The sequence below is a fragment of the Bipolaris maydis genome (genome assembly GCF_028858645.1).
Source record: "Bipolaris maydis strain C4 unplaced genomic scaffold PSV08scaffold_15, whole genome shotgun sequence".
NCBI lineage: Eukaryota > Fungi > Ascomycota > Dothideomycetes > Pleosporales > Pleosporaceae > Bipolaris > Bipolaris maydis.
In genome coordinates this window covers 1303135-1318122 of record NW_027093871.1, presented here as the reverse complement: position 1 = coordinate 1318122, position 14988 = coordinate 1303135, and the positions used below count along the sequence as shown (strand labels likewise).

Sequence of the window (14988 nt, the reverse complement as noted above, 5' to 3'; positions counted from 1 at the left end):
AATCGATCGATATTACATATAAAATTGAAATGCCGGACTCTTCGATAAAGATCGCAATCATTGGTACGTGTGACTCGGTAGGAAGTCAGAACTCAGATTGGCATTTACTGAGCATCTTCAAGGAGGCGGTATATCCGGTCTCGGGGCAGCACTCAGTCTCTTGAAGGTACCTGGTGTTACAGTGAATGTATATGAGAAAGCTAGGGAACTTCGGGAGATCGGGGGAGGGCTGAATGTGGGACCTCATACAAGGGACGTTCTACGAAAGCTAGGCGCCGATTCTTCGATTACCGGCTCCGACATGTTTCCCATCCTCCATCTGTAAGTTTTTCGCTGTCCTAAAGTTTCCGCAGGAACTAATAATGCCGATTAAGAAAAGGATCTAATGGAGACCTCTTGTGCACTCAGCAAGCTCGTAGAGGGGCACCCGAAAGAGAGCATCAGCGAGTTCGCCGTAGTGTTCTTCATAGAGCTCTCCTAGCAAATGTTCCTGAAGCCAACATTCATCTTAACAAAACCCTCGAATCTATTACTGTAGGAAATGAAGCTGGGGGGATTGTCCTGACGTTCGACGACGATACGGAAATCGAGGCGGATCTCGTGATTGGGGCCGATGGCGTGCGATCACGGGTTCGGCAATATGCATTCCCAGAAGCATCAATCAAATTCATTGGCGTTACTGCCTACCGGGCACTAATGCCTCTATCGCAAGTGGCCAGGATTTCATCTTTCGATCACAGGAAGACAACTTTGTGGTATATGCCCCAAAAAGGTTACATGTATAGTCCGATTGAAGATAACCAAGCTGGCGACAATAAATGCGAACTTGTGTTGCGCGAGTTGTCCGATCCTCTCCAGCTAACAGAAGCTCAGAATATTGACACGCCAGTTCCCAATGGTGTAGAGGTAGACAACATAATTGTAGAGGATACTTTTCGGGTGAGAGTATATGCTTCGGAACTTTTGGATAAGCGTATACTGATGGATATCAGGAATTTGAACCAGCCGCAAAGGCGCTGCTACAATGTGTCCCCAAAGGAGCATGGATCAAATATGCCTCGTTCGCAGGACCTCCATTGCCGTCTAGTGTTAAGGGAAACAAAATCGTTTTGTTTGGAGATTCAGCTAATCCTATGTCGGGTAAGAGTCACCAATCATGACAGTCAGACTTTGTTTATTGACAGCTTGTAAGGTGCTTTTGGCTCGGGGGCTACTTTCGGCTTACAGGATGGTTGGACTTTTGGGAAATCGCTCGCTCGACTGCTGGAAACCGGGGCTACTGACCCGGTGTCAAAGGCTCTTATGGCTTTTGACTCGATTAGAGGACCATTTTACCAAGAGTTGTGAGTTATTATTTAGCAATCGAAATTACACACTAACTGCTGATAGGTACAAGACTTTGGGCGATATGAAGGCTAGAGGTCAACAAATAGCCCATAATGAGGGATGGGAAGCAAGCTGGATTGATTTCGCTAATCGGCACTACGGCGAGGATCTGAATTGGATCTATTATCACGATATCGAACAAAGCCTGAACAATTATTTCAAGCAGGACCGAATTTCTACGTAGAATTCCGAAAATTCAGAAGAAACAATTCGAGTTGTGGACACCAAAAATTGAGTAAACGAAAAGATCAAGGCTGCATCATGCTCGTTGGCTGAAATGCTTGATATTGCTTACTACCTTGGCATTACTTATGTAATGACTATTTCCCAAACTGTGTTACAAAAGGAACGTTGTAGCGAATCAAAACATATAAATAATAATACAAAGAGTATCATTGCCTCCTTCGTAGCCTGCAGCGTCAAGTTAAGTAAGGGTAGCTTCTACTAGCGCATTATCCCCAGCTCTCAACCAGTGAATCGCTTCTCTAAACATCTGTATGCAGCTCTACCTTCTATATTCAGAGTTGCACTCTCAAGTTCTACTCCGCAAACGTACATAGGAAGTTGAGATTGAGTAAGCATGGAAACAAGCCAAAGTAACTACGAACCAACATGAAAAGAGAGACGAATCCAGTTGAGGGGATCTAACAACTAGTATCAGGAAAACCCAGTTTTTATGAGCTGGAAACGAGCAAATAACCGTTGAGATATGGAAAACTTTTTGGTAGTTCTGCCAATTGACTTTCAAGGTTCAATGCAGGGTCTCGCTGACGCTCATCCGAATTTTATCAGTTGGAAACGAATAGCGTAATAAGGTTGTTTGTGTGCTTTGTTCATTGCATGTTAATGGAAAAGGTGTAACTACAGATAATGCTTTAGTGTAGGAACGAACGGGGATTCAAGAAAGTGGAGTCTAGGAATAATCTGCATAATCAAGGCCCGAAAGCCGGCCTGCAGTGTATACGTATTAAGCTTGATTGTCCAAATCGCAAGCGTATCATTGGCAGCTTCCTTAACCATGATATATGAGCATCTATCACTACTACCATCAAGCAAGTGTACGAGATTTGCTACTAGTATTTTCTGCTCTTCGTTGGTCACTATACTACGTGCAAACAGACATAGTATGATCTTTCAAGATATCTTTAATGATCAACGTTTGCGCAATTCACTCATAGAATTCTTCCCAAAACGAAGGATCTCCATCCAGAGCGTCGCCATGAGATCTCCTCAAACCCACCCTAACCACTTCCAAGGCACTGCGCAGTATGCATGTAGCAAGACACAGTTATTACACCGTTTTCCATTTAACTAATATTACCACTTTGATTGAGAAAGCGGAGACGACAGAAGCGATATGATCCCGGTGCCATGTGCTTTCCTCCCGAGATAGTCAAGACTAGCTATACTACTGTGCACATCTCACCGAACCCCTGACTTTAACCTACATCCTGGATTGTGCATTTAAGCGAAACTAGGATAGTGAAAGGGCCCTACTCAAGGCTCATTTCATGAAAACACCGGAAATTTGATACCTGGGTTCACGAACAAGGAAGATGCCTACGCCTACCTTTATCTTCCACGCACTGGCGGTGGGGATTCTAAGAGACTCAATCCCTCAGCCATCTAACGTCAAACACGTCGCTACATACCAAGACGGTGAAAGCAGCCAAAAGCACCTGCATTAGCATGCCGGAATTCCCCGCGGTATTATCAGATCGGGATAAACCGCCAACTACAAGCGCTAGGCCGACAGTTTCTAAGCCTCGGAGCGGCCATTGTAGATAGTCTTAGAAGCTATAGTTTAGATGAATATGATATGACTCTAAAACCAACTAAACGAAGACTAGGTCCTCTAGCTTGACTGGCGGGCGTGGCGGTGTAGAAATAGAGTTTCCGAGCTATCTGTAACCGGCAGAATGTGTAACATGCGCCTCTCCTGTTGGTAATTCTAAAATGCCGCATCGTCTTCTAGCTTATATACCGATGGCCCCTTAATTAACACTAGTGTTTACCTATTCAAAGCAAAGCCGCTAAGGTAGGGCAATGTCATTAGGGTCATCCACGTCTTGCATTGTTTCTTGTGCTCTCAGTATCTCTGATCCAGGTTGTTGTCTTTTGCAGTACACAGAGGGTGTATCCAACGTTGTTACTTTCCCATTCAGTCCGCCAACGTTTCATAAACTATGGAGGAAACTTCAACACCCACAAAGACAACCATTTACCCACTGCACATGTTCGATTACACCAACTTGAATCGTAACATCGTACAATGGATATTCCGGTTCAACGACATTCTTGACCCTGAGAAACTAGAGTCTGCCTTAGTAAAACTGTTAAGCACTGGCGATTGGAGAAAACTGGGTGGACGATTAAGACGCAATGTTAGTTTAAATTGAGAAGGCTTGCTTTCCCGATGCAAGAGAGAAGTGCTGACAAGGCTAGAATGTAAAAAACTACGAGATCCATGTTCCAAGTCACTTCTCCAAGGACAAACCGCCAGTTTGTTTTGTTAATGAATTTATGACGAACACCAAGATCGGGGACCACCAAGTGGCTAAGCATTTACCCAAATATGCCGACCAGCCATTTGTGCAGATTTGCGCCGTAGATTGGCGTTCACTGTCACCTGAAATGCCAACCTTCAACAATATGGTTGACTCTGACTCCCCTCTTATTTGGATTCGTGCGACAATTTTCGAAGATGCTACCGTCCTCGGCATTGCATTCTCACATGTGATTATGGATGCGGCTGCCGGACAATGTCTGCTGCGTGCATGGTCCTCAATTTTAAATCAAGCTGAAGCTAAAATCCCAACTGTCCTCGGGGCAAGAGCGGACGTGCTGGAGGCCATTGTGGATAACCATTCTTTTGCTAAGAAGAATGATAAGGATGCTCACGGTGATATCCCAGAGATGTGCATAATAGAAAAACGCCGGGTAGCTGGACTCGGGTTCTACATGTGGATTTTCCTACATATCTGGGAGTGGTTCACGAATCCGGCAACCATGGGGATGCTTTGCTTACCTTCTCGTACGGTCTCAGCACTGCGTCTAAAAGCTGAAGGCAATTTGACTCCAGGTACCTTTGTCAGCGATCATGATATCTTAACAGCATGGGTCGTTCATTCATCAGCATTATCTGAGTCAGCGATTAGACCTTTGTGTGTGGTACAAGCTGCAAACCTTCGATATCTAATACCTTCGTTAGTGCAACAGAACGGAGTGTACTTACAGAACCTAATAATTGCAGCCTGGATATTCTTTTCTTCCAAATATACGCAGGCATCGCTTGGGGAGATAGCCTATTCTAACCGCGAACAATTTCTCGCGCAGACCGTCGACGAGCAGATGATTGGCGCGTTGATCACAAAGCGAGACGACATTCGCAAGAATGGAAACCCTTGTCTCGTTTATGGCGAAACAAATGTCAACGTCCTCATTATGAACAATTTGACGAAGCTACACATAATGCGTGAGGTGGACTTTAGTTCAGCTGTTATCCGTCAAGGAGAAAAGACGGAAAATCGTGTAAATCCACCTGGTTCTATGGTTGGATTCATAACTGCTAGTAAACAAAGCGTACGTGGGCCGAGTCTTCTAACTGTGACCGGAAAGGACTACGGAGGCAATGTTTGGCTTTACGGCGCTCTAAGAAGGAAAGTTTGGGCAAAGCTTGAAGACGACTTAAGGCGATTGGATTATAACTAAACCCCTCCCCTTTGTACATTACCTGGCAGATCGTGTAGTGCGGGCCCAAGAATTTTGTCGAATGTTCATGAGCCGAGGGGGTTGGTTGCGGTATAATGATTCGTTTCATTGGGGCATGGCTGTAAGCATTAGATCAAGCAAAACATGAGTTAGTGAAGTTGGCTTCTCATAATCTAAGATTTTTTCATCTCTTTCGTTACCCAAAAAGAAGAAGATTCGACACCAATAAGACAACTGAAGTTAGGATTTTGTGGGATGGTCTTTGGACTGCATAGTTGATGAACATGAGTAATATAGTATACCTAGCATCCCTAGTCCAATTTGATTGAATCAATTCATTGCTCATATTAGTATTCACAGGGAAGGTGCTGAACTCTGTTTTCGAAACTGTGGAGCTGCAGGTGTGCAAGCCAAAGACCTTGTACGATTGGCATTGAGTCATTGCCAGATCACGTCAGCGCAAAGCTAATCCCCCCGACGATCAATGCATTCCACACTTAGATCTATGTAAGAATCACGGTTTACACGCCCAAAAACAGCAAGACCGTAAATCACGAAGTTATAAACATCCGATAGGTTCCATTGGAATACATAACGAAGCCTACCTCTCTATTATTCATTTATCCCATCAGGTGTAAAAATGTCCAAAGATCTTGTTTTGATCACTGGTGCTACCGGCCATGTTGGTTTTGGTACACTTGTTGCTCTCCTTGAACACGGCTACCGAGCACGTATCGTTCATCGTCGACAAGAACAAGTCGATAAACTGAAGCATACAGCATCTCTGCAGAAACATCTAGAAGATGTTGAATTTGTGCTTATTCCAGACTTCCAAGAGCCTAGTGCACTGGAAGAAGCTGTCAAGGGCGTAAGCGGTATCATTCATGTTGCCGCACCTATCCCATTAAAACTTGACGGAGATGTAAGTTAACCTCCATAATACGGTCTCCTTCATGATTATTCGAAACTAAGGGCAACAGTGTGACTGGCAAAAGCATTTTTACGATCCAGCTAAGAAGGGCACGTTGAATCTGTTTACTGCTGCAGCCAAAGAACCAAGCGTGAAACGAATTGTTGTCACTTCTACTTGTGGGATAACTGAATATGCACGCCCCGGTCCAACTGGTCGTAAGTTAAAATCGGATATGTATCGGACTCATCTCACCAATTGCAGCCCTAGACATCATCCCATTGCCAGACGCCGAGACGGCGAAGAAGACGGGTAGTGCATATCTAGCATACCAATACTCGAAAGCTATGGCATACTATGCGGCACTTGAGTTCATCGAAATCAAAAAGCCTCATTTTGATGTGGTGCACATGCTGCTAGGTTATGTTCAAGGCGCCAACGAGCTGTACAGCTCGGCTCAAGACATAGTAGATCCAGATCGATGTGGATCCAACAATGGAGTGATGTTGACGGCGCGAGGAATTTTGTCGAACATCCCCCGCATGACAGCACAAGTCCACCTCTCTGACGTTGCAAGAGCTCATGTTCTTTCTTTGAAGCCAGAAAACGCGAAGAGTGGTGATAATTTTATCCTAGCTGCGTTTAGCGGCCAGAGCATCCCTTGGAAAGAATTTGTTCCCATCATTCGCGAGCGTTTTCCAGATGCAATCGAGCGAGGCATACTCAATCCAGACGCGAGGAACGATGATATTCTCATGTCTTTTGATGTTAGCAACTCCGAAGCAGCATTCGGCAAGTTCCTCGGAAGTGAAGAAATGGTTCAAAGTGTTGTTGGTCAATATATAGATATTCTCAAATCGCAAGACAACAAGTAGTTAAAAATTGTTAAATGCAATATCTAGTTACTACAAGCTAAGCTTTAACTAACTATTCATGTACAGAGGATCGTGCATATTAAGTAGTAGATATTAAGTAGCTAGATCTAGCGTCTATAAGTGGGCGAGTGGATATAGTTAAGCTACTCTCTATTTAATGAACGCGGAAAAGAAGACGGCATATGCTGCGCGCGGGGATCGACTATTTAGTGGGTTACCTACGTTGATTTCTCTCGAATCGGAGTCTGACGCTTGATCATGCTTACTGCCGTCCCTAGTCTTATACTCTAGTCGTCTTACTGCACTAGGGGGCACCCTAGTGCAGTAAGACGACTACTACCTTTTCTAGGCTAAAGGCTTACTAAATCTAACTAGAGCAGCCTGATTAGTTTACGAAGGTGTTAAGCTAAAGTTTTGTCACCCCGATGCTATATAATTTTTCGCTCACGATTAGCTAAAGACCCTAGACTTGAGACTTTGCAAAGCTGCAATTAGCTGAACATTGTACTCAATCACTTACGTAGTTAAGTCTAGTATAACCTCTTAAGAACGGCCCTTTTTACAAAACTTTGACCTACCAACTTAATATTAACAAGTCCGTCCTCAGCGTTAAAAGAAATGTTATTGCACGTTCGTAAATAAATTTTCCGATAAGCTGTATTCGATGCACCTAAGAAAGCGACGTATTGAAAGTCAAAGTACCCCTCAGTTGTTCCAGTGCGGCGGGTGCCCAACACTCAGGGACATACGGGCAAAGGTTACAGGGCACCCCCATATGAGCTATTTGGCAAACTTTGCGCTAACACACTAGCCCTCTCTGCGATTGCGCTAACACACTAGCCCTCTCTGCGATCTCGTAATTTGTATAATGCGCCTATATTAGCAAAAGATACCAATAATACCACTAGTGTATCGGCCAAGCCCACTAATGCCGACCTCTGTCTTACGGGGGTGCCAAATAGCTCATATAGGGGTGCCCTGTAACCTTTGCCGGGACATACGTTATGAAATACGAGACTTCGGTGACTCTAACTCGCCCTAACTCTACTTAGAGTCTATTTAATATAGTGTACACGCGTCTATATACTTACCATTGGTGGATTAGATATCATCTAAGCAGTTATACTTCGTATTATGCACTTTGTACGTCAGATACAACGAATACCGACCCGAAGTCCAATCATAACTTAGAGATTTCATCGTAACCTTATCAGAACGTTTCAATAGTCAAACTAACTATATTTGTCTTACAAGAGACTAATAATACCAGATTTCATGTATTTAAGGCGTGTGCTCCAGTTGTGACTATTGAACATCATCATCTTATACGCAAGACCTTCTCTCAATCATTTCTAAAATGCAATTCCCTCAGTTCTCGATTCTTACTATCTGCCTCTTTGCAGTAGCAGCAATTGCTAGTCCCGCTGCTAAACCTATCCCGCAAGAGTTACCAGCTTGCTGTTCAGCTTCAGAGCCAAGCGTAGCCTGCAACTTTGCTAAATATGGAAATATTTGTTAGGATAACAAAAGACCTGGCTTCAAAAGAACTTTCAACTAGTTTTACAGAACCATTAAGGTAGAGAATTCCTCTCTTCAGATGAACAAAGGAGTTAATTTTTACAGTTTGATCTACCAGGTCAAGACGGACGTACAATCTTTAAACATGTTGCAAAGCATCAGAAAGCCATAATCTAATCGCTCCCACGTAGGATAGTTAGCTTAAAGTGCTAGGAGTAGGTTCAATGGAACAAAAATAACTTATGATATGAATTTTGCGCCTGTGGGATGCTTGTGTGAAGATCATCTTTAGATAACTCAGTGTAACAGACTGAACGCCCTCCGGCAGAGTCCATCGATAAGATTTAAATTAACGTGTACGACAGATACTTAGACAATTCTTTAGGCCCACGTTTACACGAAAAATGAATAAATGCACCCGTAGCAAGTAATACTAATTGTTAGTATAGCGAAGCCATTGGCATCGGCAGTAACTACAACAGTAGTCTAGTGGATAGGTCTAGCATGCATTATAGCTTCATCTTCACTTTCCTCAAGTAAACTCAAAATGTGAGGCTAACAGCAGTAACTTACAACTAGTGATAATAAGGGAGGAAAACACAACATTGCGCCAACCTAGTAGTGAGGAGAAACAAGGCAATGGAACGACACTGAGTCAGAAACGCCAGTCCGCCAACAGTATCCCACCTAGTTGTTCAGTTCTTTAGGCTTACTATCATCAGAATGATTACCTGCATCTCTATCCTTCTCTCAGCACTACATCCATATCTCCAACCTTCTTAGAGGGCCTAGATATAAAGGATTGGCCGCCTGGAAATCCCAGAGTCTGTGCGGGCTATTCTTGAAGTTAGACGCATCGTACCACTCCAGATCCTTCTCATATTCTAGCCATCTTACATGGTACTGTAGCTTTCCACAATGGACACGGGCATCGATAATCTTCTTTACCTCATATTCGTCGTCATCGTTCACATTATCCTAAATGCGCTTCCGCTTATGCTTTTGCGAGCGATATTCACTACTATCATCGCTACCGTTATCGCTACATTAGATTTTGGCATCGTATCCACGGTACGGTAGTCCTAAAAGAGGTTTTAGGGCCAAAGGACGGTTGGAGAACTGCCTGCCACCTAAGAGGGGTAGCCTTCGCTGTTTCAATAGGCGTACATTGTGCTTAAGGCGCTACCTCGATTTCGTGTTTGATGATTGAATGTGCCGCTTGGCTGACGGGAAGCGTTTCCGCTTGCGGTTCAGCTATGCAGTCTGATTATCGCAATCATTATGATCACCATCGGTATCGCTGCTGCTACTGCTCGTGTTTTCAATCGTAAGAGGGCTGTCTTACGTTGATTGTTCGACATTTATCTTCGACGAGCTCATTGGCGGAGTTGATAGAAATTTGCGATACGGGGACCTTCTTATTTGAGTCTTCGCTTTTTTAACTGTATTAGAGTCGACAACATTCTCCGTATCTATAGGACACTCCCCACCGCGAAAATCCGGGGCTGTGATGCTCGAAACTTCAAGCCGATCGCCTATCTGCATATCTGCATTATTTTCGTGCGAGTCGCCCTTGTCTATATCTACGCTGGGTTAACTGTCTTCGATAACGACCGTATTTTCTACGCAATGTCAGAAATGGTGTGCAAGAGCCACTATCAAGATCGCACCCGGGCGCTTACCTTGACTGATGTTTGTAGAAGGAGCTGGCTGATTTGAGCTCTCGTCCTGTGTCTTCTCGAAAGTTTCGCTTGAACTCTTCGCCTTCACTTTCGTTCTGGAGCGCAAAATCGTCGTAACTACTAACGTCACCATCTCCTCCACCTCTGCTACCACTGATCTCGCTGTTGCCTTCTCTAACTATGTTCGTGTTAGTCATCATCATACTTGGCAACAAGCAAGCTGATATCAAACTGTCAAGTCAAGCCGGCCCATATATTAGGTGGAGTCAAGTTAAGCCGGAGCTTTTGAAAATCCCACCAGGTCAAGTCAAGCTAGAGTCTCTGGCTTGATTAGCTTGATCGGCTTGATAGTCCGTGCACAAAATATGGGTAAGGCTGTTAGGTAGATAGTAGAACTATCGTGATACTTTTTTAGTATTTTAGTTAGTCATCTCTATCCTTAATACTCCACGTCGATCCGCGCATCAATCTACGCGTTAATTCATGCGCCGATTTATTGTATCTACACTTCAGCCTAGGTACATGTAAAGACAAAAACATGGCTTTTGTGTCCTGTTAATCTCAGCAAGATAGATTACAGATCGAATGCTCAAAATTCGAAAACCCCTTCATTACGCTGGTAAAGAACTCTCACCCATATCAAACTAGGGTAGGGCTTGGATTATAGGAGCATGTATCATGAGGTCAATCAGGAAATCTGTAGACTCCTGAGCATGAAAACAGCTTGGGGCCGAGGGGTAAAGCTGAACTAGATAGCTTAAGTAACGTTGTTATGAGTGAAACTGTGTGGTTGGTCGATCCTTTACCGAGCCAACTCATCTTCGAACCCACAAAACCGGAATTTCCTCACTTCCATCTCTCTCCTTTAACATTACACTCGCGTGTACGATTCCATGGGTATCCCCTTCATACATTCTCAACGCATTTTCTTGGTCCTTAGAAATTACTGAATACACATGTCCATCCACTCCTTGCCCTGGACAATCAACCAATGCTCGATATTTACCCGCCCATGTCAAGATCTCGCCATCCAGTAAAGTTGCAGGTTCAAGGCGGGGAAGCTGAGAAGAAGAAATAGCAAAGATCCCTGATAGTCGTGACGGTAAGACTATTAAGCCGTAGAAGAAGTAAATCATTAGATATACATTCTCTTAATTAGTATTTAGATTATTAGGTAAAGTAGGCTTAGATAGAAGATAACAAGAAAGAGTAGGATCGCGGCCTAAAGTTAGTAGATTTAGAATATCTTTACATATAATATTAAGTTAAATCTTATTAGAGTTCTTTATAGGGTAGTATTTACTAAGTAAGTAGTATAATGTATTAATATAGAGTTAAGATAGGCAGTAGAAATACGCTTTACTATCTTACTTAGTCCTAGTCTTAAGTCGTAAGATATAAAGAAGTCTCTAGATATTAGCTATATCTTATAGACTTAAAAGAGGATATTATAGATAAAATATATAAGCTACTTACACTTATCTATAGTAGTACGTAGGGCGTTTTTAAGAGGGAAATATATTTTTAGTTACGGGAGTATAGATAATAAAAGATATACTAATACCTCTACTTAATTTAATAAGTGCTTGTATTACGGACTTATTAAGCTTATCTAGATACTCTATTAAGATTTTATTAAAATTAAATAGTCTTAGGCCGCTGTGTGGATCTTATTATAAGCTTCAAGTCCTGTCAAAGTAGCGCATGTCGTTCTTACGATGCGAGTAAAGGTTTTTGGACACCAGTAGGAGAAGAAGGCGCGACGCGAGTAGCAACAAGTCATGGTGTGTACTCGTATGTGATGAGTTCTTACGACTCTCAATCGTACCAAGGATGACTCGTCCCGCACTAATACGTAGCAACCATGGTATGGCTGTACTGCGCTTCACAAATGGATTCAGAACACAAGCACACACGTCAAAGTCAAGATGTAGGGTTGAAGTACAATAATTGCTAAGTAAACAAAATTATGCGTAACTCATACACTTCGCTGTTTACGCTTCAGCCTTGATAGACATTGACCACTGACAACACAACATGAAGTAATGATCTGAGGTATGCATCTTTTCTTGCTGTGCTAAACCATTGTACAGTAGTCCATCATATTACTCTTTGTCCTGATGTCGCCGCAATCATGGATGTTGTTCGTGGATGCCTTGAAGTTACCGCTACATGCGCTGAGGGGCGAATGAGCGAAGAGCGATCAGATACCGCTGTCGCCACCGAAAGATTTACTGGATACGGTACGGCGGTAAAAGGTATGTTGAGACAAGATAACATGCCCAACCCACTATATAAACCTCGCTCATTGTGAAATGACATTTTCTTTTGGGAAAACATCGTGGGTTACCCCTGTACACAGTAACTCCCTAGTACAATCCTACTAACTTACAGCTATGAGCATGACCTAACTCAACAAGAAACGGGTGACAGGCTGGGTTGGCGAAAGATTATGCTTGAATTGTCAAGAGTAACTTCTTCGGTTGCGTCAAATAGAGGCTGCCGTCTCAGTACTATGTAGTTGTCCATACTGTATATCTGCAGATTAGAGGAACAGCTCAATCAACCACGCGACCCTCATAAGGATCTTATGGAACAACGGCTCTGCCAAGTGCTAAACTCGCTAATGAGCTTAGGGCTCATTGCATAACGAAACAAGGCGAAGTATTGGCAGGGTCTGCCCGCAGTAGCCAGCCAATTGGAAAAATCGGATGCGCTGACCAAATTGAAGCTCCTTGAGAGACTGGGAATCATGTGTTGTGATGCCAAGGCATCTGAATCGTATATTTGGATTTGGATAAAACATTAGCTAGTTTTTCTCTTTTGGCTCTTGCCTCGCTTCTCTCATGTGGCCTACTGCTTTGTCCATGCCGCTCCATTTCCTGATGAGGTACTGAACGCCAAAAGGAAGCACACCAAGGACTTGGATATATCTTGAGTAGAGGGGAATTGCAATCTCTCCACTATCGCCCTTTTCAATCATACGTATGATGTCCTTACCAATCTCAGCAGGCGTGACAATGGGCGCAAGGAAGTTGCTTGGGGTCTTGAGGCCTGCAAACATGCGTGTGCCCATCTGGCCAGGCGTTACAAGGATGGTTTTTATATGCTTGGCGTCGGGGTTCTGCGCAAGTTCAGCGCGCAATGACTGATGGAGCGCCAGGAGTGCCGCTTTGGAGGCAGTATAGGCGGATAGGTTGGCCGCGCCAAGGTGTCCAAGGACAGACGCAACAGTAACAATAGTGCCTCGGCCTTCTTTTAGCATATGTGGTACGAATGTGCGGAGAGTGTTAAAGTGGGCAAGCGTGTTGACGCGGAAGGTCCTGTTTGGTGTATCAGCAGATGTCTATGTTGACGACGCTGTACGCGTACCTCTCGACTTCCTCGGCGGTCGAATCGAGGACTGACTTGGCCTGCATGACACCTGCATTGTTGATGAGAATGGTTGGGGCCCCGAGCTGCGGTTGTCAGTATCCAATGCGATGCGTCCAAGTAGAGAGTTGCTCACATCTTCGACAATCTGGGCTGCGGCGGCTTCGACTTGTTGTGCATCGCTGACATCACACTCATAGTACAGCACGCCGGTGTTCTCGGACACTTCGTCGTCGACCTTCTTGGTGTCGAGAACAGCAATGTTTGCATTGCGCATGCCATATGTCTCGGCCAAGAGTGCGCCCAATCCTTCGACACCGCCCGTGACTACGATGACCTCTTCAGCCAAATCCACCTCGCGCGGCAGTCCAAAAGCGATACGGTCGCTAAGCAGATTGAAAAGGCCGATGATGGTCATGAGCATGGCCCAGGCAGTAGCGAGGCGCATCTCGAGGTTCCCATACGGTGTGTATTGCGCCCGGAGGCACAAGACGACGACCCATGAGACAAACGGATGGAATATCGTGTACCCGAAGACGTACCATATCAAGTCAATGGTAAGGTAGTGATGCCATGGCTCGTCAGGGCGGTCGAAGCTTTTAGGGAGCTGGACGGGGATTTCTTTTATTCCGGACGGCATGGCGGGCATGTCGATACAGGAAGCTTGCTGGCGCATTGAGGATGGCGGGGCGCGCGTACTGTGACTGGCGCGTCTTTGGGGCTTAGGCGCAAATCGGACCTCTGTACCGGACCTGCGGTGCAAAAAAAAACTTAGCGAGGAAGGAAAAGAAGGAATGAGACAGCGGTAGGAAAAACAATTGCGAAATGCATGCCAGGGGCCATGGTCTTCTTATTATTCTCCTGTCGTTGATGCTGAGGGTTGCAGTGTTTCATGCCCGCCTCAGGTCGTAGAGCCGCTAGCCCTCACAGTCCCAGGCAGGTCTTGGTAGTACGTACCCAATTCCGCCCCGACAAGCGCAGACTTGTTCTCTTCTCGAAGCCATCTTCACGTTCGAGTCAGTACCTGCGACGCATGCGACACCTGTTTTGCGACAACAAGAAAAATTGATGTATACATTCGAGGATGTAGTTGTTGCTGCAATCACCAAGGCGGGCCGCTCCGTTTCGATCACACCGAGATTATCGTATCAGCCAAAATCCAACAGCTCAAGAAAGAAAACAAACCTGGAAAACCTGGCGGCAAATCCCGATAAAGGTAAATCCTGATCCATAGTATACGTCGATGCCATCATCGTAACTATCAAGGAACTGAAATCATCGCTGAATATGTCTAGCGGTTGGCAGCATACTTTAGCATTTTCCAAACGATGAACTAGAAAGGCGTTGTACAGACGCATGCACAGCTGGTGGAAATATGAACGAGTCTCATAGGGTGTGGTGGCTGGTTGCGAGATACTCCATGTCACCACATTTGCTCTTGTTTCCCTTGGCTATCGATACACGACACGACCTGCCATGCCTGCATCTGACGACCCAAACACCATCCGAGAACCAGGAAAGAGGGCTCTTACCA

General features: G+C 44.6%; 4 protein-coding genes across 4 annotated transcripts; 3 read left to right on the top strand and 1 right to left on the bottom strand.

Annotated features, from left to right (window-relative positions):
* Positions 1-29: 29 nt before the first annotated feature.
* Positions 30-1570, top strand: PSV08DRAFT_356231 (uncharacterized protein; the record flags this gene model as incomplete). Its single annotated transcript, XM_066092927.1, has 6 exons — positions 30-63; positions 123-321; positions 375-939; positions 993-1140; positions 1193-1343; positions 1390-1570. 6 exons carry the CDS (start codon positions 30-32, stop codon positions 1568-1570), a joined length of 1278 nt encoding a protein of 425 aa, XP_065948164.1.
* A 2002-nt stretch (positions 1571-3572) lies between these two features.
* On the top strand, positions 3573-5097 carry PSV08DRAFT_405288 (uncharacterized protein; the record flags this gene model as incomplete). Its single annotated transcript, XM_066093715.1, has 2 exons — positions 3573-3770; positions 3925-5097. 2 exons carry the CDS (start codon positions 3573-3575, stop codon positions 5095-5097), a joined length of 1371 nt encoding a protein of 456 aa, XP_065948163.1.
* Positions 5098-5737: 640 nt separating this feature from the next.
* On the top strand, positions 5738-6913 carry PSV08DRAFT_210236 (uncharacterized protein; the record flags this gene model as incomplete). Its single annotated transcript, XM_066092085.1, has 3 exons — positions 5738-6019; positions 6078-6225; positions 6272-6913. The coding sequence occupies 3 exons, from the start codon at positions 5738-5740 to the stop codon at positions 6880-6882; spliced, it is 1041 nt and encodes a 346-aa protein (XP_065948162.1). The 3' UTR covers positions 6883-6913.
* Positions 6914-12832: 5919 nt separating this feature from the next.
* Positions 12833-14109, bottom strand: PSV08DRAFT_210235 (uncharacterized protein). The gene is made up of 3 exons (XM_014225769.2): positions 13591-14109; positions 13455-13540; positions 12833-13405 (listed from the first exon to the last, which is right to left on the bottom strand). Exons 1-3 carry the CDS (start codon positions 14101-14103, stop codon positions 12892-12894), a joined length of 1113 nt encoding a protein of 370 aa, XP_014081244.1. The 5' UTR covers positions 14104-14109; the 3' UTR covers positions 12833-12891.
* Between the last annotated feature and the right edge of the window lie 879 nt (positions 14110-14988).